At 45.9% G+C, this 22,823-nt stretch overlaps 2 protein-coding genes across 4 annotated transcripts in view; one reads left to right on the top strand and one right to left on the bottom strand.

Moving 5' to 3' along the window:
- The window catches only part of JAM3 (junctional adhesion molecule 3), a 31,299-nt gene extending 14,324 nt beyond the window's left edge, over nt 1-16,975 (top strand). The window contains exons 2-9 of the mRNA XM_074894961.1: nt 9,160-9,225; nt 10,105-10,218; nt 11,019-11,171; nt 11,396-11,598; nt 11,937-12,036; nt 12,368-12,497; nt 13,729-13,783; nt 14,423-16,975. Coding sequence (XP_074751062.1) covers nt 9,160-9,225; nt 10,105-10,218; nt 11,019-11,171; nt 11,396-11,598; nt 11,937-12,036; nt 12,368-12,497; nt 13,729-13,783; nt 14,423-14,458 — 857 coding nt within the window. The 3' untranslated portion in view covers nt 14,459-16,975. The remainder of the gene's footprint in view (nt 1-9,159; nt 9,226-10,104; nt 10,219-11,018; nt 11,172-11,395; nt 11,599-11,936; nt 12,037-12,367; nt 12,498-13,728; nt 13,784-14,422) is intronic.
- Nucleotides 16,976-17,987: 1,012 nt separating this feature from the next.
- The window catches only part of NCAPD3 (non-SMC condensin II complex subunit D3), a 30,794-nt gene continuing 25,958 nt past the window's right edge, over nt 17,988-22,823 (bottom strand). For all 3 annotated transcript variants that reach the window (XM_074851000.1, XM_074851001.1, XM_074851002.1), the window contains 6 exons: nt 22,560-22,729; nt 22,181-22,320; nt 21,977-22,054; nt 18,976-19,050; nt 18,815-18,875; nt 17,988-18,721 (listed from right to left, as the gene is read on the bottom strand). In XM_074851000.1, the coding sequence (XP_074707101.1) occupies nt 18,610-18,721; nt 18,815-18,875; nt 18,976-19,050; nt 21,977-22,054; nt 22,181-22,320; nt 22,560-22,729 (636 nt within the window). In that variant the 3' untranslated portion in view covers nt 17,988-18,609. The remainder of the gene's footprint in view (nt 18,722-18,814; nt 18,876-18,975; nt 19,051-21,976; nt 22,055-22,180; nt 22,321-22,559; nt 22,730-22,823) is intronic.

The following is a 22,823-nucleotide window of genomic DNA, read 5'->3' as shown; positions in this document are numbered from 1 at the left end:
TTGCTCACGCCCTCTCCTGTTCCCTTCTCTAGCCTACTCTCAGCTCTTGGCTCTGATGACTACTAGTCTCTTCCCAACTCCCATTTTCCACAGGAAGATGACATGGTTGGTCTCTGATAAGCAGAACTTCAGATCTGTGTTTTGTTGGTCAAGCTGGAGGAGAACGGAGGATCAAGAGATTAGAGTCACAGACAGAGGAATAGAGGATTATAGGCTAAAACCCTGCAAGTCTCTGTATTGATGGTTGGGACACAGCCAGACACTAAAGAGTATTGCAAAGCCTGGTGCTGATAGCATATCCGCTTATTTCCTGTCTTTGCATTTCAGGCAGCTTTTAATATATGTGCCCTCATCAAAAGCCAGGGTCAGGCAGGTACCGAGCATCCCAGCTCCTGTCGAAGTCAAATACCTGCTGAGATCAACTCTGCGCGTTGGCTGGCGCTCAGCCTGGAAAACGTCACTTTGGCTTATGAGATTCTCAGCAATCCTTGAGTCAAATTCCCACACAAGACAAAAATAAAGGAACTTGCCCCTTTTCCCGTTACAGTTCATTCTGTCTCCCCGATCCTGGCCGTAGATTCCTGCCACGTCCCACTGACCTGACTCTGCCCCGGAGACTTCCCTTAGCATCTGTCTGCTGCAAGGAGAGCCCTGCTGGGAGGAAGGGCGAGGACAGGAGGAAGACCACTGCCCCTGGCTCTTATCACAGTTATCTGCTGGTTCCCTCCCACTTTGCACTAATTTGGTATCAGCATCTGCCACTTTTGGGAGGAAAGGGACTCGCTGAAGTGAGAAATAACGTAGGATGTGCCTGTATGGCAATTCTTGGGGCTGTCTAGGGAAACAATGGAAGGCAAGTGGGAATAGGCAGGAAGGGTTGGTTTCAAATCTGCCTTGTGCAAATATTCCCACTTCGGCACTCACCATTTTCGTTCCTGGCGTTTGCTTTTGTTGCTGTAAGGCACTCTCAGCTGGTAAACAGGTCACAAAATGGTACATCCACTGCCAGCTGAAGTCGTGTGTTCCTTACTCTTCCTGTGACTTCCCATTCCTCATTTTTTTCAGTTTTTTCCTCCAGTGTACTGGAACTGTATGTCCTTACTGAATTACTGTACATCCTTACTGAATTTGAAGGGACTGAGGCTTAACTGATAAATGTACAGCACTTTAACAGATGAACGTGATCATGGGGAGATGCTGTGAGAACCTCAGCAGACATCCAGGGGCCCGGCCAGTTTGTATTCCTTGGCTTTTCATGCCCTAAAGCAGAGGTGGGGACGAGCTGACCTCCTGAGATCCCCTCACGTCCCATCTTCTGTGAATGCACTAATGTTCATGGTCCGTATTGGCTGTGAGCCAGACCGGTTTGAAGATCTAATTACACTGTCCATTTGTTAATGAAAATGGCAAGAACGGTGCTCAGTACAATGTGACTGTTTTGATACATTCCTAGCCAAGCGATCTGTAATTGTTTCCTTGTTGTCTTATTTCTCTTCTGGCTTTTGCCAAAGACTTGCTACGGCCATAATTAGAAGCTCTCCTGCCTAATGGCCTTCCCTCAGAGCCACACGGCCACCTGCCCCTGTTTTTTCCTCCTAGAGAGTTGGCTGACATCGCAAGCCCGAAGCATCTGTGTAAGGGGCTTGACCTCAGAGGCCGGTAGCAAGGCAAAATAAATGATCCGGGCAGGACTTAATCCCCTGGTTAGTGGTATCTTGTGCAATGCAGAAGCTTCGTGCCCTATTCCCTGTTGCTTACCCAAAGAAAATGAGACTTTCAGTTCAGCCTCGCGTTTCTTGGGAAGGGAGAAGCAATTCAGGAATGCAAAGGCTGGTAATAACAGCCTCTTCTATGCACAGTTTTCCTATTCATGTTTCCTTTCTGTTCCCTCTCCATTAGATTTTGAGGGGCAAATTCTAACTCTTTCCATCTTTTCTTTGAGCCAAAGATGGCCCAAAATCTGTTACAGAAAGAGATGCAATCTGACGTGCTGGAAACTCTCTAGCCCTTGCTGCTTCCATCTTAATCTCTTTTAAGTATTAGATATTAGTCATCCACCCAAGTATTGCTTCCTTCCTGTCTCGCACGTACATTCAGTCCTTTCCAGGAGAAGAGCCAGAAACTGGGGTATGAGCTTGGGAAAACAGGAGAGCTAGGATCAGATCACGCACAGATTAGGATGTTGGGCAAGGCACGTACAGCCACATCTGCACAGTATTAAATGCCCATCTTCCCCTTGATGTCAGCAGCACTGAGATACCTTTGCAGAGCTGGCTCTTGGTCTCTCGAGCCGTGTCTGTCCTGATGGGTGAAAAGCTGTTTGAGTAAAATGGGCTAAGCGTGCTAGGCCCTTCCACCCAGAGCTTTCTCCTCAGGTTGCCAGCCATGGGCTTGGCTCTGGCTCTCTCCTAAAACCATCTGTGCTCCCTTAGGGAGGGCAGAGCATGAGAACCTGCTGGTGGACTAGGTCCAAGCTCAACACGTCCAGCCAAGAGCTCAGACTTAACTCTAAGACCGTGAGTAAGCTTGAACTCCTCCTGTTCAGACAGCTCCAGAGCATGGCTCAGGATGCCTCATCCTAGCATGGGCCTAAGGATTTGCAAAGGGGGTGGCGTGCAAATCTGATCTTGAGAGCAGGCTGTCTCATTTTGGTGGAGGGGCCTTAATATCTCATCTCTAAACACACTGCAACGCCACGGGCAAAACGGCAACCAAAGATTGTGAAATTCTCACCTCCAGAAGCCCTTGTCAGATGGATATTTGAGGCAGCGTGTCTGCAGCTGCATCCCAATGTGACGAAACCAAACTTTGGGAAACCACCAGAAAGCACTGTGCGGTCTTCACCAGGCAACACCTACATTTCCCTCCCAGCAGGGGAGAGAGGAGGAGTGTTTGTCTGCAGAAAGACGCTGCTTTGCAGAGAGGCTTTTGTCTTAAGAGAGCTCCATATCTCCTTGATAGCAACTTGTTTCACTTACTGAGGGTGAGTGTGTAGGCTGTGTGTATACCAACGGCTTTGCTGTCTGATTAGGAGGTAGAACAGTAAATCCTCCTGCCCGAAAGGGGGGGAAAAAAGGCAAATGAAAAAAGGCTGCGTGCATGGTCTGGATGCTAATGGGCCTTCTCTGCAGCAAATACAGTCAGGTCTTTAAGGTGCCAGTTTAAATCAGGAGTTTAAATCAGGAGATTTAAACAGGTTTAAGATTTCGTTCCAGAACTGTACGTACTCTATTCGCAGACAGGCATCTCCCTGCCTTCTCTAGTGGTGAGCGGGAAGAGAGCAAATTAAGAGGAAAATCCGAAATTCTTACATCTTCAGATGAACACAGATACTCAGTAGTCTTCCGCACAGCTTGGTCCTGTGGGGTTCTGGTCCTGCTGAGACCACCAGAGACTCCCTGATTATCAGCATTTCAGAAGAAACGAGTGCCATCAGCTAGCTACCTTAGAGAGGAGAAAAGCAAAAGCCAGAACCATGTGGGATGCCAAACACTGCGCTGTAATGTTGCGTTTGCCTTCTCTAGGTTAATTATGCTTCATGTTCCCTGCCCAGGCGGGCACATCTCCTCTGTTTGTAGGTGTCTATCAGAGCTCTGGCACCCTTTTAACGGAGCGGTACAAGCCATGCATCTAAAATAAGCCATGCTGGTTTATGATAGCTGGTAAAAATAAAGCCTTACTAGCACAGGCAGCTATAACGGCACAGAGGATTTACAACTGAGTGGGTTTTTCCAGGGTGGGCTGGCCACAGTCTGGTGATGGCCTTTTTATAACCGTTATCAGCTCCCACACAGATCAGGTCCATCTGTTACTTAATTTGAACGGAGTCACTCCTAAGCTTTTGTCCGCTAATCTCTGGCTGCACATCTACATTGTTCTCTAGCAGGGCAGCCCACCCGTGAGTCAGGCTTGGCTTGCTGGTCTCCGGGAGGCGCCACGGAAAGCTGGAATAAAAGAAAGGCGTGCAGCTCGCTCGGGTGACTTGACCAGCATGGTCCAACTGCCTGCTCCATTGTAGCAGCTTGAAGGGGCTTTTAACCTGTGGCTTGGATGCCAGAGCAAACCTAGAGCCAGCTCCTTGGACCAGAGGTCAAAGTTAAGACAGTGCTACAAAACATTTACGGACCCTTTATAAATCCAGTCTTTATAGATCACAAGTACATTTAAGTCCCTTAAGCTACTCCCAAAATGCCAGCCAAAGGACAGTTGGACAAAAAACCCCCAAAACTTAGCAGAGTGGGTTAGGGGTTTTTTGGATCTCATTCCTATGCCACCTTGTCTGCACTGGCACGAGTTGCGTTGTGGAATCGCAATGAGATGTGCTGGAGATAGAGAGGAGGGAGGATAAAGAGCCTGAAACACTGAGAGACAAAAGAATGGATATTCCGAGATGCAGATTTCTTTCTGAAATTTAGGGCTTATGGTGATTTGCTCAGAATAAGCTGAGGGCAGAAACCTGGCCTCCCTTTTCCTTGTCTTTTCCAGCCCAGCACTGTGTGGCTTCCTCTGCTCTTCCTCTGGAGGTTTCTCACACATTTAACAGCTTCCTCCCTCCTGCACACACACACAGACCTCTTCTAAGGCAGGGACAGTCCTGGGGTCAGCTGGGCTGCCCTTAACAGCAGCTCTGGTGTCCGGCCTGCTGCTCTGATCATCTCTGCTGTCCCGTCCTTGTCACCGCGTCTTTCACTGCAGCTCACGGTACTGAGGATGGATGCCCCGAGGGGCATCTCCACACTGGCAGTCATAAATCTGCTGACACGCAGAGGGTTCGGCTAACACGCTTCTAACACCTAACAATATATCACTCGTTCTCACTCCGTAGCACACCTGCTACACCGAGTAACCATCCAGAAAGCGAAGATGCTTAACAAGGCATGTGGTTTGTAGCAGCATTCCCACATGGCTTAGTTGCGTTTTGAATTGCAAATCAAGCGATGGCTTAGTGATGATGGACACCTCAAGCAAGGCATATTTTTGTTGCTTTAGTGGGCAGGTGTTTAAATACAGCTGCATGTTTTTGTACTGCTTGTGCCTGACAGTGCGTTAACTAAAATTACCGTATCAGATAACTGCAATATTGGCAAAGAAGCGTTGAACGATACTGCTGCATAGACTGTTGGCAGCAACTTATTTGAACTGTTTCTTGGTCATCCTTTTTACCTTGTCGATAATACTTTAGGAATACTTCACCTCCTCTTCGAATTTCTGCCTAGAGTTTTTAAACAAAGAGATTGGGATGGAAGGTCAGGCTTTACTTTAAACCTTTTTATGGAGGAGATTGAACACAGTATAGATGACTATAAAGCTGCTAGGTTTTTTCTGAAGCTATAGTTTCAGTGTACCGTTTTAAAATGATTCAGATAATGAGTCACAGTAACAAGCATGGGCTGGATCTCTTTAGCTGAAAGAAGTGCCATAAGAATATGCTATAGACTTCGTTGCCTTGTCCTGGATTCTATTTTGGAGAACTGATGGCATTTGGGATTCAACCATATGTCTGGCTGAGTCTGTAGCACATACAGATCTGGTAGGTATTCGGAGATGTAGCACATACAGATCTGGTAGGTGCGTCTGTTGTGGCATGCGTGCTGCTCTGGAAAGGAATGCACGTCTAGGCCCGGCTGCTCTCCAGATCCTGGGTGCCTTGGAAGTGAGATTTACATAACACAAAACCTTTGCTGCTTATTTGCACTGGGCTGAAAGAGGCCTAAAGGAACCTCTTTGGAATACTCTTTTTAAAAGGTGGAAGTCGCCGCTAATGGTGATTTAACACACAAAACAAAGCAACCCCTAAGTGTGGTCACCAAAAAGACAACACTGGCCAACAGCTGGCAAATGTGACATAGCAGAGATGCCCCGGCTCCTTGGCCAGGAGAGTGCTGACAGCTGGGAAGCACTGCCTTGGTGCAGATTCCTCCAGCCCCAGGGAGACTGGGGAACAAGGGACCCCCCAAAGTAATGCTGAGAAGAGCTGGAAAGGAGCTATATGGTCACTTGAGGTTTTTGTTTCGGGTTGCTCCCTGCAGAGCTGTAGTCTTCTCGTAATTTAGAACATGCTATTTGCAGTATTCTTCTGCCACACACGGAAGAATAAATCTGTTTTAGCCGTGATTTAAGCAGCCCCATTGATCTCTGCCCACAGTCAATACATGTAATAATGTCAGAACCTCTCACACAGTCTCCAAGGACTCAGCTTCTGTCTAAAATTTGTTGACATCCTGCTTTGTGCCTGGGGATAGGCCTAAATGTCTTGTGTTTAGTGGGTGGGAAAAAGCCTGCTGTGAACAATTTCCGAGAAACGAGATGGGGCCGGAGTCTGGTGGAGTCCCACTGTCTTGGAGTGAAGGAGTCGTAACTCCTTCAAAGTAACACAACACTGTGGTATTGCTGTCTCCACCTTCAACTGAACTTAGATTGCAGCTACAGTAGATGGACTTCAGTAGAACTGTTACCATGCTTCCTGCTTGATGGGACACAATTTTTCTCAAAAAAAGATCTTGTGTAAGCAAGACTGCATAACAAAACCCAAACTGGTACATCAAGTTTCCTTTAAGGAATGAGGAACCCTTTCCCTCCCCAAGCTGAACCCCCCCAACTCTCTCAGCCTGTCCTCACAGGGGGGTGCTCCAGCCCCCCGAGCATCTTCGTGGCCTCCTCCGGCCCCGCTCGAGCAGGTCCGTGTCCTTCTGATGTTGGTGCCCCCAGAGCTGGACCCAGCACTGCAGGGGGGTCTCCCCAGAGCGGAGCAGAGGGGGAGAATCCCCCCCCTCACCCTGCTGCCCACACTGCTCTGGATGCAGCCCAGCACACGGGTGGCTGAATCTCACAGCAGAAGCAATCAAATGCCTCGTTTGTATGACATGCCCTACACTGTTGTTGAAAACAAAGATTTCAAAAGGATTTTCCCAAGACTCTTTCTTGTTTTCTGGTGACTAGCTACTTCTAATGCTCTGGGGTTTTGCTGGGATTAGTGAAATCTGTTTATGCTCACAAGGGAGCAAAAAGCAAGGATCACAACCCCAGACAGAACACCCGAGAGGATCAAAGGATGAACAGAGCGAAAAGAACGTGTCAGTGTCTTGTGGCATAATTACCTTTTTTCAAGGGGTAGGTCTGGAAGCACCAGGCCTGAGGAAAATAGACTCTGCTTCAGAGCAGACGTGAACAAATTACTTGTGGTTGCTTAGACCACCTCCTGACTGAAAGAAACCAAGACTGGAGCACCTGCTTCGACCTGCCGAGAACCAGCTCTGGAAATGGCATTCTTCTGGCTCTACCAAGTGAAGCATAAGCAGACTGAAAGCAAAGTGCTTGCTGCACTGCCCTGTTACTCAGCTCTGATACACAAGACTCCTCCTAAATAGCTACATCATAGCCCAGAGCACTATCATCTTAGTTCAATATTGGATTTCTCCCAAATGCTGCATGAATGTCTCAAGTGCAGAAGGGGGAAGGGTGGAAAGGTCCTGCTAAGAGCAGTTTTGGCTGGGCCAAATACTAGTTTGCATCGGCCGGTGGCTTTTATGTGAGTAACAGTTATTTTGTACACAAAGGCAGCTTCTAAACCTTGCCAAACTTCAGCTCTCTCCAGGGGTCTTTGGGGTGTAAGCACCAAGAGCCAAGGCACCCAGGAAAGTGGCAGCATTTAACAAACAGTGAGGGACAAGAATCGTCAGGGAACATTTCAAGAACGCTGAAAGGATTTTAGGTGTTCAAGGCCCTTGAGCTCTCAGTGCGGGGGACTTCACAGCTCTTGGGTGTTTCTCAGACTGCTGCCTTGCTCTGTTACACTGTCTGATCCACTCCACCAGAGGAATTTTGCCCCTGCATTGTCAGATTCTCTTCTGTCCAAAAGCTTTGGCCAGCATGTAGAAATTTCCAGCTGTGTCATGATGCTAAAGATCCTTTCTCCACATCTCCCTTCAGCTTCCCTTTCTTTCTATTCAGGTTTGTTATGACTTTTTTACTCTGAATAGGACAGTTTTAACCTTTAGATACATCTCATGTCACTGAGGCACTGGTTTCCGTCATCTTTAACTTGCCGTTTGATCGAATGCCCAGTGAAGGCAGCGGACATCCTCCCTTAGATTTCAACAAACTTCTGATGGGATTTGTAATGGCAAAGTTGCATACGGGGCCGTGGCGTGCCCCTCTAGCTGATTATCTGGCACCCATTATAGTATGTATCCTGCTCCTGTAAGACAGGGCTTTGGAGCAGCCTATGTTTTGTGCATACTGACTGAGGGTTCCAAAATACCCTCTGTGATGAAGGCACAGCTTGCCTCTTCCTTCTGCGCCGTGCCAGAAGCTGCCTGCTTGTTCCCTTCTCCCTCAGGAGAGTGGTTGGTACGTGTGGGTATCCAGCAGCATGTGAATGTTGTTGGTACCTGCTCCAGTGAAACGCACAGCAGAAAAGACACGGAAGGCAGATTTTTCAAAATAAAATAATACATGAAAGAGGGAAAATAACTGTATTGCTTGGAAACACTTTGGTGCTCAAGAGAAAGGACAGTAAAGAGAAATAGCTTGTGGTATAAGGATGCCTTGTGGCATTGCATGGTTGAGCTTCTGTCCCAGTGTCAGGCTGGCTGGGACTCTACCCAAAGAGCTGAACTCCTCTGTTTTCTCCTGAATTGCAGCTCTTTCATGATTTACTACCTTGCATTTTACATTACCACGCCAAGTCTTAAAATAGTTGAAGATGTAACGGGCCTATGTGAGAGGCCTGGCACATTTCATCTTCTAGGAAGAACTGAGCGGAACTCCTGAGCTTGGTCTGCTTCCTGTCTTTTCCTGATCATCAAATTAATCTGCAAAACAATACACTCGCTCTTGCATCGTCAGAGTAAGCCTTCCTTTACCATCTAAATAAGCACAAGGCACAAGGAAATGGCTTGTGCTGGCACTGGTTTTGTGCCATTGTATTAATCATCCTCTTTAATTGCTATTTCTAACAATGATATTTTCCTGTATTTACACCACAACTCCTAAATAAACTTAGGCCTGCTGGACCGGCATTAATAGCCAGGAACAGGTTTTATCTAGGGAAGTTAGTCCTTGTAGCTGGCTGAGAAGATTTCTCAGCAGGCAGTGTGTTTCTAGCTGGGTGACTTATGAGCTGTGCTATTTCTTATTACCTTCTGTTTGTTTTTCCAGGCTGCAGAGTCTCGGCTGTGGAACTGACATCCAGCAACACCAAGCCCGTGGTGCAGGAATTTCAGAGTGAGTGCTGCGGGGGCCCGCTGGCTGCCTGGCGCGATGGCTGCACTACCCTCTGCCTGGGGATTTGCATCAGGCCAAACAATTGAGAACAATTTTGCTTATTGCTCATGGTGTCTGGTTTCTTGGGGGAGGCAGAGAGCCTGAGATTCAGAAATGTGCTTAAGAATATGTCTGTATCTCTCCCTGTTCAGCAAAGCACTTGATTGAAATGGTTTATTGGAGTCCCCTGCAAGCCTTTCGCATTGCAAAGCGTCTGCCTAAGTGCTTTTTTGAACTGGATCCCAAAAGGAGGAAAGGCGGTCGCCTTGCCATTAATATACTGAAAAGGGGGTCGGGAAATTTATATTTTATCTTGGCCCTACTACAAACGTGCAATGTGATAGTGGGTGAGCCACCTCTCCACCCTGCTGCGATGCCGCCTTCTGCAGAGGAGATGGAGATGACAATGCCTGCTTCAAAGGGGAGTGGGTTTGCTGAATTTATCCCCAGGGGTCATGGTCCTCAGTACATTACCAGACACCACCCAGGGAGATTCTGCATCCCTGACTCATGTTGTAGGCTCTGATTAGCAGCGAGACAGTGCTGTGGACTCACCCTGTCATAAGGTCTTGTTTGCCATAAGTTAGAGCCTGTAGAGAACAGTGTGTTCATTTCTCTCCATAGTTGATATCTGTTGGACTATTATTTTTGCTGGCCAAAATCCATCTTCCCCAATAGCTCCTGGAACCCAGCAGTGTTTCTGTTTGTGAGGCAGATGAAAGAGAAGGCTTTGCTTTGTGGGCAGCATCTGCTAATAAAACACTGTGCAAGACTGCTCAAAGCAGAGCAAAAATACAGCTGCTTCCTATTAATCTGTATTTCCTTTATTTCTCCTGCTAGGTGTTGAGCTGTCCTGCATCATTAAATCCACCGTAACACCAGATCCCAGAATCGAGTGGAAGAAAATCCGAGATGGCGAAACTTCTTATGTATTTTTTGACAATAAAATGCAGGGTATGAGGATACATTGTTCTTAGACTTCCAAAACAGCCTCAGAAACGGTACAGCTGAGAACAAACAAGTCTGTAAAAGGCAGGACCTCTGGCTGTCTTGCTGCTTTCTTCTGGCACTAGAGTTCAGCAGTCCAAGTGCAAGATGGAGAGAGAGCAGGATGTTCTCTGCTCTCTGCCCTCATTAGTGGCAGTAGGGAGCCACAGAGAGCTGGAGCGAGGTCCTGTGTAGGAGATACTTCCTGGGTAAGAAAGCAAATGCTCCAGCTTCCCTCCTCCAGCACCTCTTGGTCCTTGCGTGGTCACTAGGTGTCTGAGCTCTCAGGACTGTCTTTCCAGATAACACCTGAGGGCTCTGCCTGTGCTTCAGAGGGGGTCTGTGAGGGTAGCACAGCGCCTTGCAGCAGGTTAGAAGCAGACTCTTTGGCCTGAGGGTGAAAATCAGGACTGCCAGGAGGGCTTGACTCCATCAGGAATTCCTCCAACACTCTAGATGGCACCAACAGCCACATCTGAATGAATCTTCCAAAGGAGGCAAGACCTGAGACTGTCTCGGAAGTCCAATTTTGCCATAGTTTTTGAGATTTGGAGCAGTGCTTTCCAGTTCATCCTCTTACATGGTTAGCAGCATTGGTTTCCTTTGTGGTTACTGGCCAAAGGAAGGCTCTTAACTTTCAAGCATCAAATTCCTTTTAGTTGGTTCTCTTGACTCCAGAAAGAGTCCAAGATCAACCACTTAATTCAGACGGCTAAAATCAGTCTGCGTGCCTACCCTGAATTTTTTCTCTCTCTTTCCTCTATCAGGAGACTTTGCAACTCGTGCAGAAATTCTGAGCCGGACGTCACTGGTGATTAAAAACACCACTCGGATGGACACTGCCACATACCGCTGTGAAGTGGCAGCGCCTCTTGATACTAAAACCATAGATGAGATAAATATCCAGCTCACAGTCCAAGGTATTACTTCAAACCCAGGTAGCTCTGCAAGCTCTGCTAGCTAACAGGAGAGGCTGCGGGTCTTTCCAGAATCAAAACAGTGGCGCTCTGGAAGTTGTTTAAAACCAGCTGGAAATAGTGGAAAGTTTTGATGCCTTTGTAGCACAGCCATCTTAGAAAGTGTGTCAGAAATGATTTAGTTCTGCTCAGCAGTGCTGTTCACATGGTTTTTGTCTTTCCCACAGTGAAACCTATGACTCCTAGATGTACTGTGCCTAAAGCTGTACCTGTTGGTAAGACAGCCTCTCTTCACTGCCACGAAAACGAGGGATACCCAAAGTCCACTTACAGCTGGTACCGCAACAGTGAACCTTTATCACCAGACACAAAATCGAATGCCAAACTCCAGAATTCCTCCTACACCTTGAACCCCACCACAGGCACTCTGGTAATGCCCTGACAGACATAATCAAGACTTGTTTCGCTGGACAGGTTATTTTTAAGGTTGCTTGTAAAAGAAAAAAGCCATTGCATGGCTTTCAAGGAAGGTATAGTCTGAAGAAGGTTAGGTGTTCTAGGATCTGGGTGAGTGGGGAAAGGGCAGATTAATGATGGAAGAAGATCCTAGCTGTTTGGTTTTGATCGCTGCCAATGCCGCTTGCCTTTTTAGAAAAAGAAAGATGTCTCACAGCCCACCGTGAAGCCTGGGGGAGCTGCTTATACCATATACCCTCACAGTACCTTCTGTTTCTCACGTCCTCCTCCCCTCCCTTTTCTCCTCCCCAGGTTTTCCATGCTGTGCACAAAGGCGACACAGGCCGTTACTCCTGCATAGCAACAAACGATGCTGGCTTTGCCAAGTGCGAGGAGCAGGAGATGGAAGTCTGTGAGTGGCTCTACATCATCAATGCTGATTAATATATCATCGTAAATAAATTGTCATCACCGTAGGGAAGGAAGGGGCACATCCTAGAGCATTAAGTTTTTCCTGCTTTCTCACAGCCCCAAATGCAGGAAGAAGAAAAAAAAGTAAAAATTCAGGGAAACATTAAAACACTGTTCAGATTCATGAACAGTTTTAGGCTTGGAATCAGGGTTGCCTATGAATTACTGGGGTTTGCTTAAAATATTTGAGAGATGATGTTTTAGTGTATGTAAAGCTAAAATATTGCTATTGCCTTAAAGAAATAGGGGATGATGGGTTTTCTCTTTGCCAGATGACCTCAATATCGGTGGGATAATTGGTGGAGTCCTGGTGGTCCTGGCAGTTTTGGTGCTCATCACTCTTGGTATCTGCTGCGCCTACAGAAGGGGTTACTTTGCAAACAGCAAAGAGAGTGGGGAAAGGTAAGCTGGGATTCAGAGTGTTCTTATACAAGTCCCTGCACCCACAGCTAGCATGAAGTAGTCTGAAGGGTGCCAGAAATCGGTGGCTAAAATGTATTTCAGTGCCTGACTCGGACATATTTCTTCCTGGTTCCCTACCAAAGGCTACAGGCCAACCCAGTTCTTGAAGTGCCCAGTTCCCTGCTGTAAACCCTGCACCATGCTGAAGGTTTATTTGCCCAAGGGAGGATTTTGGTCTGGCTCCTCTTGTGCTCGCTACCAAGACCAGACAGAGGAGTGAAAACTCTGCTCTGATATCCTCATACTTTGCACAGAAAAGGGGGACCAGCACAATTAAATGCCTACAGGTGTTTGTCCAATAGGTTTTGTGCTGTTGGCATAATGAGGTCTACAATTTAATGAGCAGAGCTCACTGCGCAATTAGTTTAAAGCATCAGGACATGCATAGAAAATATATGCAGAAGAGTAGGCTCTCTACAGGAAATCTCACTACTTGTGAGAACCTAAATTTGGGATTAAAAACAACCATTTTAGAATGCACATTAAAATGTTAAAAACAACAGCATTAGCGTCAGAAACAAGCCTTGATGTCCTTACAGAATCTGTGGAAGAGATAATATATGTAAACCCAAGATTCTCACCAGATAGATTTGTTCCATGTTAAGTGTTGCTTTTCAGCAGAAGTCCTGTCTGTTTTTTGTTTGGTTTGGTTTGGTTTTCAGAAAAAGCTCCAAATACCCTATTTAAATGCAGCTGAGGGTTGGCATACACCGGACTTGACAGTCGTATATAAATTCTGAACTCCTGTGGGACTGCAAACAAGTGGCGCTTCCTTATAACTAAGGAAAATGCTGGAGGCATCTGGCAGTGAAGGTTTAAAATGAACCTTATAATTGGCACAGGAAACAATGCAGGAGGCACACACAAAGGTATTGCACAGGGACCGGAGCAGGAGAGCCCAGGAAAGAATCAGTTAATCTCTGTGCAGAGGTAGTCTTGTGGAAGCATGCAGCAATTTTTTTACCCTGTGCTGAAGGGGAACTTAGAAAAAAATCCCAGTCATGACAAATGATGGAATAAGCACAGATCTATCATTTGAGCAACGAGCTGGATTTCTCTCTGCTTTCTTTTTATTCGGCTGTTCTTCCTCATTTTCGTCTTTCTTGGCACCTCCCCTCCAAAATCCTGCAGTCTTCTTGTCCCAGAAATGAGATCTTTTCCTTTATTTCAGCTACAAGACTCCAGCAAAACCTGATGGTGTTAACTATATCCGGACAGACGACGAGGTAACAAATGATTTGCATTTAACATCTCTCTGTTTAGGAGAGGAAGGGGGTGGGCAGAGGACTACTCGCTTTTTTAGGGCCTGCAGACTTTCTTAGAGTGGGCACCACTCAGAAGCAAGGATGTAGAACAGAGAGAAAACAGAAGGGTGAAGGCTGAGTCATTTCCTTAGAAATGGTGAACAGTTTAAGTTGCCTTAAGTGACTGATGCCAAGAGCTGTCAAGTGCAGCTCTGCTCTGTCTGTTATCTTATGGCTTGACCCCCTTAGGATGAGTTTCATTGGATTAAGTGGGCAGGCCATGATGCTTTTACAAGAGAATTTGCATTTTGGGATTTGAATAGATCACTGAGCTTTACGTCAGAAAAAGCCTCTCCCTGGGAGCAGAGATACTGAAGAGGGAATGGGAAAGGCCCCTGCCGTGCCTTGGTACGTGAGGGGGACAGCAGGAAGACCTGGCCAGTGTGACTGGTGGCTCCCTCACCTTACCAGCTGGACGGGGGGGCTACCTGGGCAGAATGCTACAATTTCCACACTTTGGATCTGCCTTTCACGGGCACGTTGCAGCTGGGGGCAGCAGGAACAAAGAGTTGCTTGGAAAGCCACTAGATCCTTCCTACCTCCAGAACTGTTTTGTTGCAGGGTGACTTCAGACACAAGTCTTCATTTGTCATATAAGACGCCAAAAGAATATTGCAAACCAGCAAAAGCAAGTGTGAAAATACCTCCTCCAGGAACTCAGAGCGAGAGCAAAAGATGAATTAAGTGCGCTTGGAAGAGTTTGGAACACACAAGAACTTGATAGCTAGCTATCTGTATATCTTTTTTTTCTTTGCCAAAGTTTAAAGTAACTCCTCACTGCCCAACTTGCGTCTCCCCTGCCTCCGGAGATACCAACAGGATCACCTAAACCTGTCCTTGGACTGGGGAAGCGTTGTAATACTTCCCAAGAGACTGGGCTGTGGAAGTTTGTGGAATTGCCTTCTATTTGTGCTGCAGGGACACAGCCACAATGTGCAAACCAACCAGGGGAGCAGCGTTAGGTAAACGTGTAGTAGACACTACTAGTACGTATTACTAGTAGGCAAAAAAGGTGCTGATACGGCAATAGGTGGACTTCAAAGAGTAAGATTTATCCGTGCAAGGGGGAGTCTTCCTCTCAGCAGCTTGTTGCCCAGGCCTGGCTGGTGACTTTTACACGCGTGTGATTGTCTTGCGCTGTTGACTCTGACTGCTCAGGTGCAGAACGGGGTATCTGAATAGTCTCCAGTGACAGATACCGGTACAGCAAACGCAGCTGATGTTTTTTCAGCCCTTTTGTAAATTTACCGAATCCTCGTTACTCCGTTTAACATGAAACGGGGGCAGCGTCAGGCCAGAAGGACTGCTTCTGTTCCCTGCTTTATTGAAAACCCGTTGCACGCAGGTAACCCCTCATTCTAATCTGCACAAAGCAGGCTTGCCTCTTGCGTCTTTTGGTGTTGTAAAGAGGCTTAGAGTGGAGGCAGAGGACCTAGTGCTAAGACATCCCTTTCAGGAAAATTAAAGCCAAATACTTTCATGGGCTAAGGTTGCCATAAAAGGTACTGAGATATCTTCAAGCTTTTTTACCTTCTCCATTTATTTTGTAAAATCCCACATTCTAAATTTTTTGCAAAGATGTATTTTGATTACTTCAGAAAAGGTAACATTTCTATTTAAAGTGTAAATACGTGATGCCAGCAGTGTCTAAGTAACGTAGCTATTTTTTTACTGTTTAAGCTACAGAGAGGAGCTCAAATGTCGCTATAGTATGGCACTGTCAGAGCATATCAGTATTATTGCAAAGTGTAATAAAAAACTGCGGGTGGAACAGCATCTCTTTCCTCTTAAGCTAGCTTCAGCAATTTCCTTGTCACAAGAGGTCTTACCAGACACAGAACAGAGTCACTCAGGGATAGTTTTTGTAAATCTATGGCAGGAGCTATCAACTTTTTTATATATAAAACTTAGTTTTCTTGCCAGTGACCAACATTTTGTTTTTGTTGTTGCAAGAAATATCCAGGGATGGCTTTTGGATTCAGTTCCAACAAGGTGACAGAGTGACTTCAATGTTTGCTACCCCTCTGCAAGTTCCCTAAAGCACTAACACAGTGTGACAGCTATGGCAACTTTACAGGTTTAAGCTGCATAGCCAAGGCAACTGTTTCTGGAGTTGGGACAGCAAAAGCTCAATTACAAAAGCACTTTTGTAGTGTCAGTTGCAACTTTTCTCTAGATGGTAAAAGAAAAAAAGAAAAAATAAAAAAAAAAATCTACTTCTCTTGGCTTTAGAGAGAATAATTGGAAACACGTGTTTCCCAGCAACATACATGTTGATAGTGTTGAACAGCGTTGGGTAATATAAGACTGCAAGATGTGGATGCAACACTAGAACTGTGCTGTGGTTTAAGAATTTTTTTTAATGTAGCATAATTTAGTGTTCTTGTATTTCCAATATGAATTGAGTTGTCTTAACTTTTCCTGTATACAGTATTTTGGATACTTGACGATTTGGACTGTCAGTGTTATTTTTTAGTGTTCTGCTTTGTTTCCTAGGGGCCTCGCTGGACATGCCATTGCTGCATTTGTTTTGCCTACACAAAGTGTTACCACTTCTCCTTTTGCTAATGAAAGTAAAAATAAGGATGGGGCAGCAATAACCATATGTTCTCTGTGTAACTTGGACGTTACCACTATCTTGCAACTACTTATGGTTACCTTCTTAAGACATGCTCTTCACCCCAGCCGCACAGTCCCGTTCACCGGCTGCACGCTGCCTCTAACGATGACAGTGGCGAGCATAACATTCCTTTGCACCTTCAGTATATCCACTACTCCTTTTCTATGCTGCTTTTAGGATATCTATAAGGGAGAGAAAGAAAAGGGTTGAATCAGGGTAGCTCTGGGGACTATGGGAGCAGTTTGCAGTCTCACCGTGAGCCAAAGGCAGCCTTCATGGGAAAAGCCAGCAAGCTAAGAATCAAAACATTTTTCAGTTCTAAAATGTGACAGTGGCATCTCTAACGAGAGAAGGGGAGATGATCCCCCGATACAGCTCATGAGATCTGATTGATGGAATTCATTGTATCATTGTGGATAATATTCAGGTTTGTACTAATGTATTACGTTTAACTTTGCCAAGAATGTTTTACATAAATACCAAGCTATAAAGCATTCTGGTAGGGTTTTTTGTTTGATTTTGGTTTTCTTTTTAAAACAGCCGTATTATTAGAGGCTTCTGTTTTCAATTCAGTGAAATGAGGGGAAGTCTCTTCTGTCAGAGCACTCGTTTACTTGTACTGGGCTGAAGGGTACAGAAAGTCCAAGGTATGTTGCTGTTCATCAGTTTATTCTTGGACATCTGTCTACCCCTGGTTCTTCTCTAGAGAAGACAGATTAACGCTCACAGGGCTCATCTCAGTGCTGCTTGAGGACAGACAGAAAAGCACAAATTAGGAAAGAAACTATTCCAATTTGCCATTCAGAGTGGCTAAACAATATTTTAAGGCAGGAGAGAAGGTACAAAATAAATGGATGTGGCCATAATTGACCACTGCTTAAGCCAAAGCCCTTCCCTATGTCCCCTGTTCCTAGGTTTTGACTGATTTTGAGAATCAAATTTAACCTCACTTGAAGGTTTCTCTGATCTTCAAAACAGAATAGGGAAAGTGAGGGGGAATGATGAGATTCCAGTGCAGGAGGCAAGTGCCTCTGGAAGGGCTGTGGCAGAAGCACACTCAGCCTCTTTGTTTCTGCTTGTGCAGAAAACCCTACTCTGTGTTCACGCCGGGATAAGACAAACCAGCATGAATAAAACAGATTCCATTGTCAAGTTTCCATGAAATCTAGGGCAAGGGCTCTGTAATCAAAGTTAACAACGGAAGAACTTCAGTGAGGTTCACATCGCTTCGGAGAGACTCAGGAATGGGCCATTTACACGGCGCATTTATGGTAAGTTATCTGCGCAGAGCACAAAGCTATGCATATGACTTACCAACCTTGATTTTAGTGAGTTACTCATATCCTGCTTGCAGTCAAATAAGAGTCTATATTTAAAAGCTGCTGCGTCCAACATTAATTGAACTGAGTGCCTAAGATACCAGCGACGTAGTAGAAGAGACTTAGAGGCTGTAAAAATCTACAGAAAAAAATAATTTCTCTGTCAGATCAAGAAGAGGGGAGAAGCTGTGGGTGGAATTAATTCCATAACCATTTATTTTCATAAAATGTTAATAGCTGGAAATAACATAGTTCAAGAATGGAAATATTCCATATAAAAAGAACATTAAGGCTGTTCATACACACAGGAGTTTGCACAACAAATGAGAGGTGATGTAGCGTGCAATTACCAGATTTAGGGGTGTGGCAGTGACAAGCTGCTTTACCTTTGTTGAAATCAAAGCAACTCCAGTATATAACCCAGAGGGACAATGAGGGATCGAGTGAATAAGCTGAGCCCCTCGCTTCCCTGCAAGCTGTGATAAATGCATTTATTGCTAAGCTTGTGGCAACATTACGCTCGTACTTTTCCAAATGGACAAATTATACATCCTGTGAGTGAAGAGCAAGCCTCCCTTTATACTGCAGCTTTCTAGCACTCCAGTGAGCTTTGTCAACGGCAGCAGCTTATAATACATACATGTGTTAATGCAGGCTTTGTATGCCCATATTCTAGACAGTTTCATGCAAAAGCCAAATAAGAATAGATAAGGGAGGGAGGACGTGTGCCCACAATGATTTGTAGTTACAGAGGAAAAGGACAGATTTCAGGGAATGCGATCATTCTGTACAAAAGTTCAATGAAAGGTTCAGTTGTTTGGTTTCAGTGGGGTTCTCCTCTGGGACCGTCTCAGAGGGACACGTTGGCTGCTCTTTTTCCTTGCTGGGGATTCTACTTTCCACTCCCGGGGCAGGGATGGGCTAGAAGAAGAGAGCAGAATGACCATTTATTTTAAAGCACTCTACCAGTCTTTCTCATTGTGATTGCCATTTCAAGACCTGCATTGAACTTACGGTTGCTCTGGTGATGTCAAACAGATAATACCTCTTGGCTCATCCTCAGCCTCTTTCTTCTCTGCAAATAGCACATATATTTTCTTATTTTTAAAAACTCCACAGATTTGATCATTTGGGGGTTTTTCTCCCCTCAAGTTAGAATCACAAAGGTGACTTGCCTGGAGCTGAACCGGGTGTCTGCATCACGCTGATGTAACTGACCCCAGCACCGAAAGTCAATTCATTAATGGTCTCTGAAAGAAAAAGCACATATTAGCAGCCAGCTTGTGACATAGCCAGAGGGCAAAGCATGCTGTAGTAGAACACTTAAGTGTCACAGAGTAAGTATATCCAGTTAATTGCAAGCACATACATATCTCTTTTCCAGCCCAGCAGATCTGTGTCTCCCATCCAGCCTCAAAACTACACGCTAAATCTGATGGGCCATCTGTGCGCATCAGCTTCATACTCCAGACTTACAGCCTTCCTTCCACGTGGAGGAAATTAATTTAAATAAAGAGACCTCGGCAACACGCCTCCTTGTCCCACCTAGGTGGGAGAGCCACTGAAGCTTTGCCATCTTTCACAACAACACGTTAGGCCAGTTGCTTTACCTCGTGGAGGCACAATGTGGGGCCCCTGAAGACTGACAAAGGGCCTGAAGAGCCCCCCTGTGAGGAACTGCCTGCAGCCAGACAAGAGGAATCACTTGACAAGGAAGCTAGGTAGAATTCAGCTTGCCTGAATAGGCCAGAGTTGTCAGCTGTCTCTTTCCTGTCATTTATCTCAGGAGAAATGTCACAATATTCAGATTTTACTTTATTCAATGCTCTGTTTTATGCTCATGTTTCCCAGAATCTATCACAAGGAATTAAGGTAGAAAGCACTTTATAGGCCAGGAGTTGGAAACTCTGCTATAAGGACTTTTCTCTACAGACTAACTGGGTTTGCTCTTCAACTGCTTCCCTGCCCTGGAAGGGAATCACTGAAGCTTGTAGTGGAAACTCACCTTGATCTATCTGCCTTAGCTGGCCTCTGCATCTCTCAGGACTGACCTGCAGGTGTCCTGACTTTGTACAGCGTGTGCCTTCACAAGTTATCTTGGTTAATGAGAAGTTTATATGAAAGGAGGGAAGGAAACGGTAGAGAACCGTCATCAAGTAGGAGTTCCCATGCAATCAAAAGTGGTATCTTCACAACACATGTTTATATACCACAGTGAAGCAATCGACACCAGACCCACTTAGCTGTTCCCTAAGTAATGAGCAGGAGTTGAGAAGGAGACCCAAAGACAGCAAGGAAGAGGGTGACAGCCAGAACAGCCGAATAAGGGAGAGAGAAGAGACAGCTGTTCTTAACTTCACAAGTACAAAATGGTTTACAAAGAACTGCATCTCCACTAACTCTCGAATGATATGCCAGAGACATAAAAATGTTTTATTTTGATTGTCTATCAGCCTGCAAGACCCAGCGCCACCGTGCAGATGGCTCAACACACGCTAACTGAAGTGATGATACTGCTCTGTACAGTTTGTCTCCCTGCTGAAGGACACATGCTGCCTCGAAGCAAAGTCAGAATTCAGTCCTAGTACCACTGCAGATTAACGTTCTTCCTCCTTTTTCACCATATGGTGCTTAAGAGAAACAGCCGTGCAAGCTTCCAGACAGAAATATGGCGCTTAAAGATTTCTGCTCTCTAAAAACACACCTCCCTTTTTTTTTTTTTTTTTTTTTGCACAAAGATCATTGCTTGTTGCTCAGGCAGCAGAGAGAAACATCGAGGCAGACAAATCTAGCCAAACAGTGGAGCGTGCGGGGAAGAGACGGGTCAGGTTTTCCAGTGGATGCACATCAGTGCCGCTGGTTTGCTCCTGCCTGCTCGCAGATGTCAGGTATTCGCAGGCTGTTTGCTCGCCTGTGAGCACACAGGTCGGGTGTTTCCAGAGATACTGGATGAGAGGGCAGGCAGACAGCTGTGCCTCTGGAACATCGACCCCTCCCCGCAACCATTCACAACTGCCTAACGAGAGGTGACCTGTCAGACACTCGCCTCTACACCCAATTTAATCGGAGCGCTCTCAGAACGCGGGAGGGTGTTCATCACACTCACAGTTCGCACCACAGCGGAGATGCCCTAAAGGAGTTCAGCAGCAAATTGACATAAGGGAAGGGAATCTATGGCTAGAACTCAGCTCCGTTTGTGTTTTACTGTAACTGCCTCTTGTGCTTGCAGAAAGCGATGCCGCAGAACGCTGCAGGGCTGTCAGAAAGCATTCCAATAAAACCAAACTTTTGAAAGTCAGGTTTTGTGAGATGGCAGTTCAGCTGCAATGGACATAAGCACAGCAGACTCTCACAATTTGTGTATTAGAGATTCCTCTCTGTCTATTTTTAATTTCCACAGCAGAGTAAAAAACCTCACAGAATCATCTAGGTTGGAAAAGACCTTGAAGATCATCTAGTCCAACCATTAAAAATAAAACCCAAATCATTTCTTCTCCAACGCTCAGTTCAGTTCTTTCTTAGGGTAGAACACACAGACACACGGTCAGAAAGGACTCTGCAGGTTATCAATCCCCCTTGAGCAGATCTCTGTGTTCTCTTGCAATTGTCACAGCTCGCTGCCTGCTCTAGAAGCAGGTCACAGCTCACCTAAGATCCTTTGTTTGGACAACAGGAACTCCCCATCTCAGAGCTGAAAAGGACCAGACCTTGAGTATTTCCCTCCACAGCAGGGTTCTGTAATTCAGTCTAAAAATGCTAAGCTACACTTCCAGAGTCAAGGAGAACAAACGCCACAGAATCTTGCACACTTCAGGCAACACACGCTATGAAGGAACCACAACATGCCTCCTCGGCACCCCAGAGTGGTGGAAGGGAGAAAGCTCTGTTCCTTCAGCAGCCCAAAATAAATGCTCTCCCACACTGACTCCATACTGTAATACCCTCTGACAGGTAAATGGAGACCGTATTGGACTGTCCTTTCCCATGTACATAATTCATCCGAGACCTTCAATTTCAGAACCGTTCTTATTTACTACAATCATTTAGATAAATAAATAATCTGTAGCTGTCAGTGACTAATTTTCTCTGCTCTTTAGGGGAGCCATGCACTGCTACCTCTCTCAGCAAATGAGTGCTCAGCCCAATTTGGAACAGGTTCCTTTGGGTTATACTTACGCTCTGGTGTGCTGATTGCACGGCCCACCACAGAAACATTTTCTCCGGTAGACTGCTGATTCAAGCTTTGAAAGGATACTAGAAATAACAAGGAAATAATTAAGAATAGAAATGTATTCACTTAGAGACCGCAAGGGTCTAACAATGAGGCTGTGTCAACTCGGTCTAGTCCAATGCCAGGTCAGTTTGCAGCAAGCTCCCTACCCTGCTTGCTGCCAGCTGCGCTCAATGGAAGCGCCACAGCCGATAAACTTCCTCCAACACTCTTGCTGCGTTGCTTGCTTCTGGCTTCCATCACTTTCCTGGCAGAGTTCAGGATGGCAAGTGTGCTCAAGGATGCTGGCCTGCAGGGCAAAAACCATGACCGAAACAGTGAAGTGCTTTTCCTTCTGCAAGCCCAGATGAGATGCGTGGAATGAGGAGAGAGACCTGTCCCCTCCCAGTCCCTTGTGATCTTAAACACCAAATGCAATGGAGAGGATTATACTGCAGCACCGGTGACTTTCATACCACTAAGGAGTGGATAAGCAAAGCAGTAGCCCTGCTGAATATCATAACTGGTAACAGAAAGAGAAACCCATACCTGCGACCGAGTAACGGCTGTTTTGGAACATCAGCACTAGGTGTAGTAAACTCAGAAGGCACGGAGGAAGGACTTGATCCGGGTGGTGAGGACTGTCTCCCACTTTGAGGAGACTGAGCATTGTTATTCCGGCCACCAGAAGGTACAGCTCTCTCCAAAGTTGGAGGTTGCTACAGAAAACAGGAGAAAAGATCATGTCTAACAACAGATACAAGTGTAGAAAATCCTAGATACAAGCTGCTTAGACCTACAGGCTGTGTGATT

This window comes from Strix uralensis, chromosome 26 (genome assembly GCF_047716275.1).
Source record: "Strix uralensis isolate ZFMK-TIS-50842 chromosome 26, bStrUra1, whole genome shotgun sequence".
NCBI classification, from domain to species: Eukaryota; Metazoa; Chordata; class Aves; order Strigiformes; family Strigidae; genus Strix; species Strix uralensis.
The sequence above is the reverse complement of the archived record's forward strand: the minus strand, read 5'-3'. Positions and strand labels throughout refer to the sequence as shown.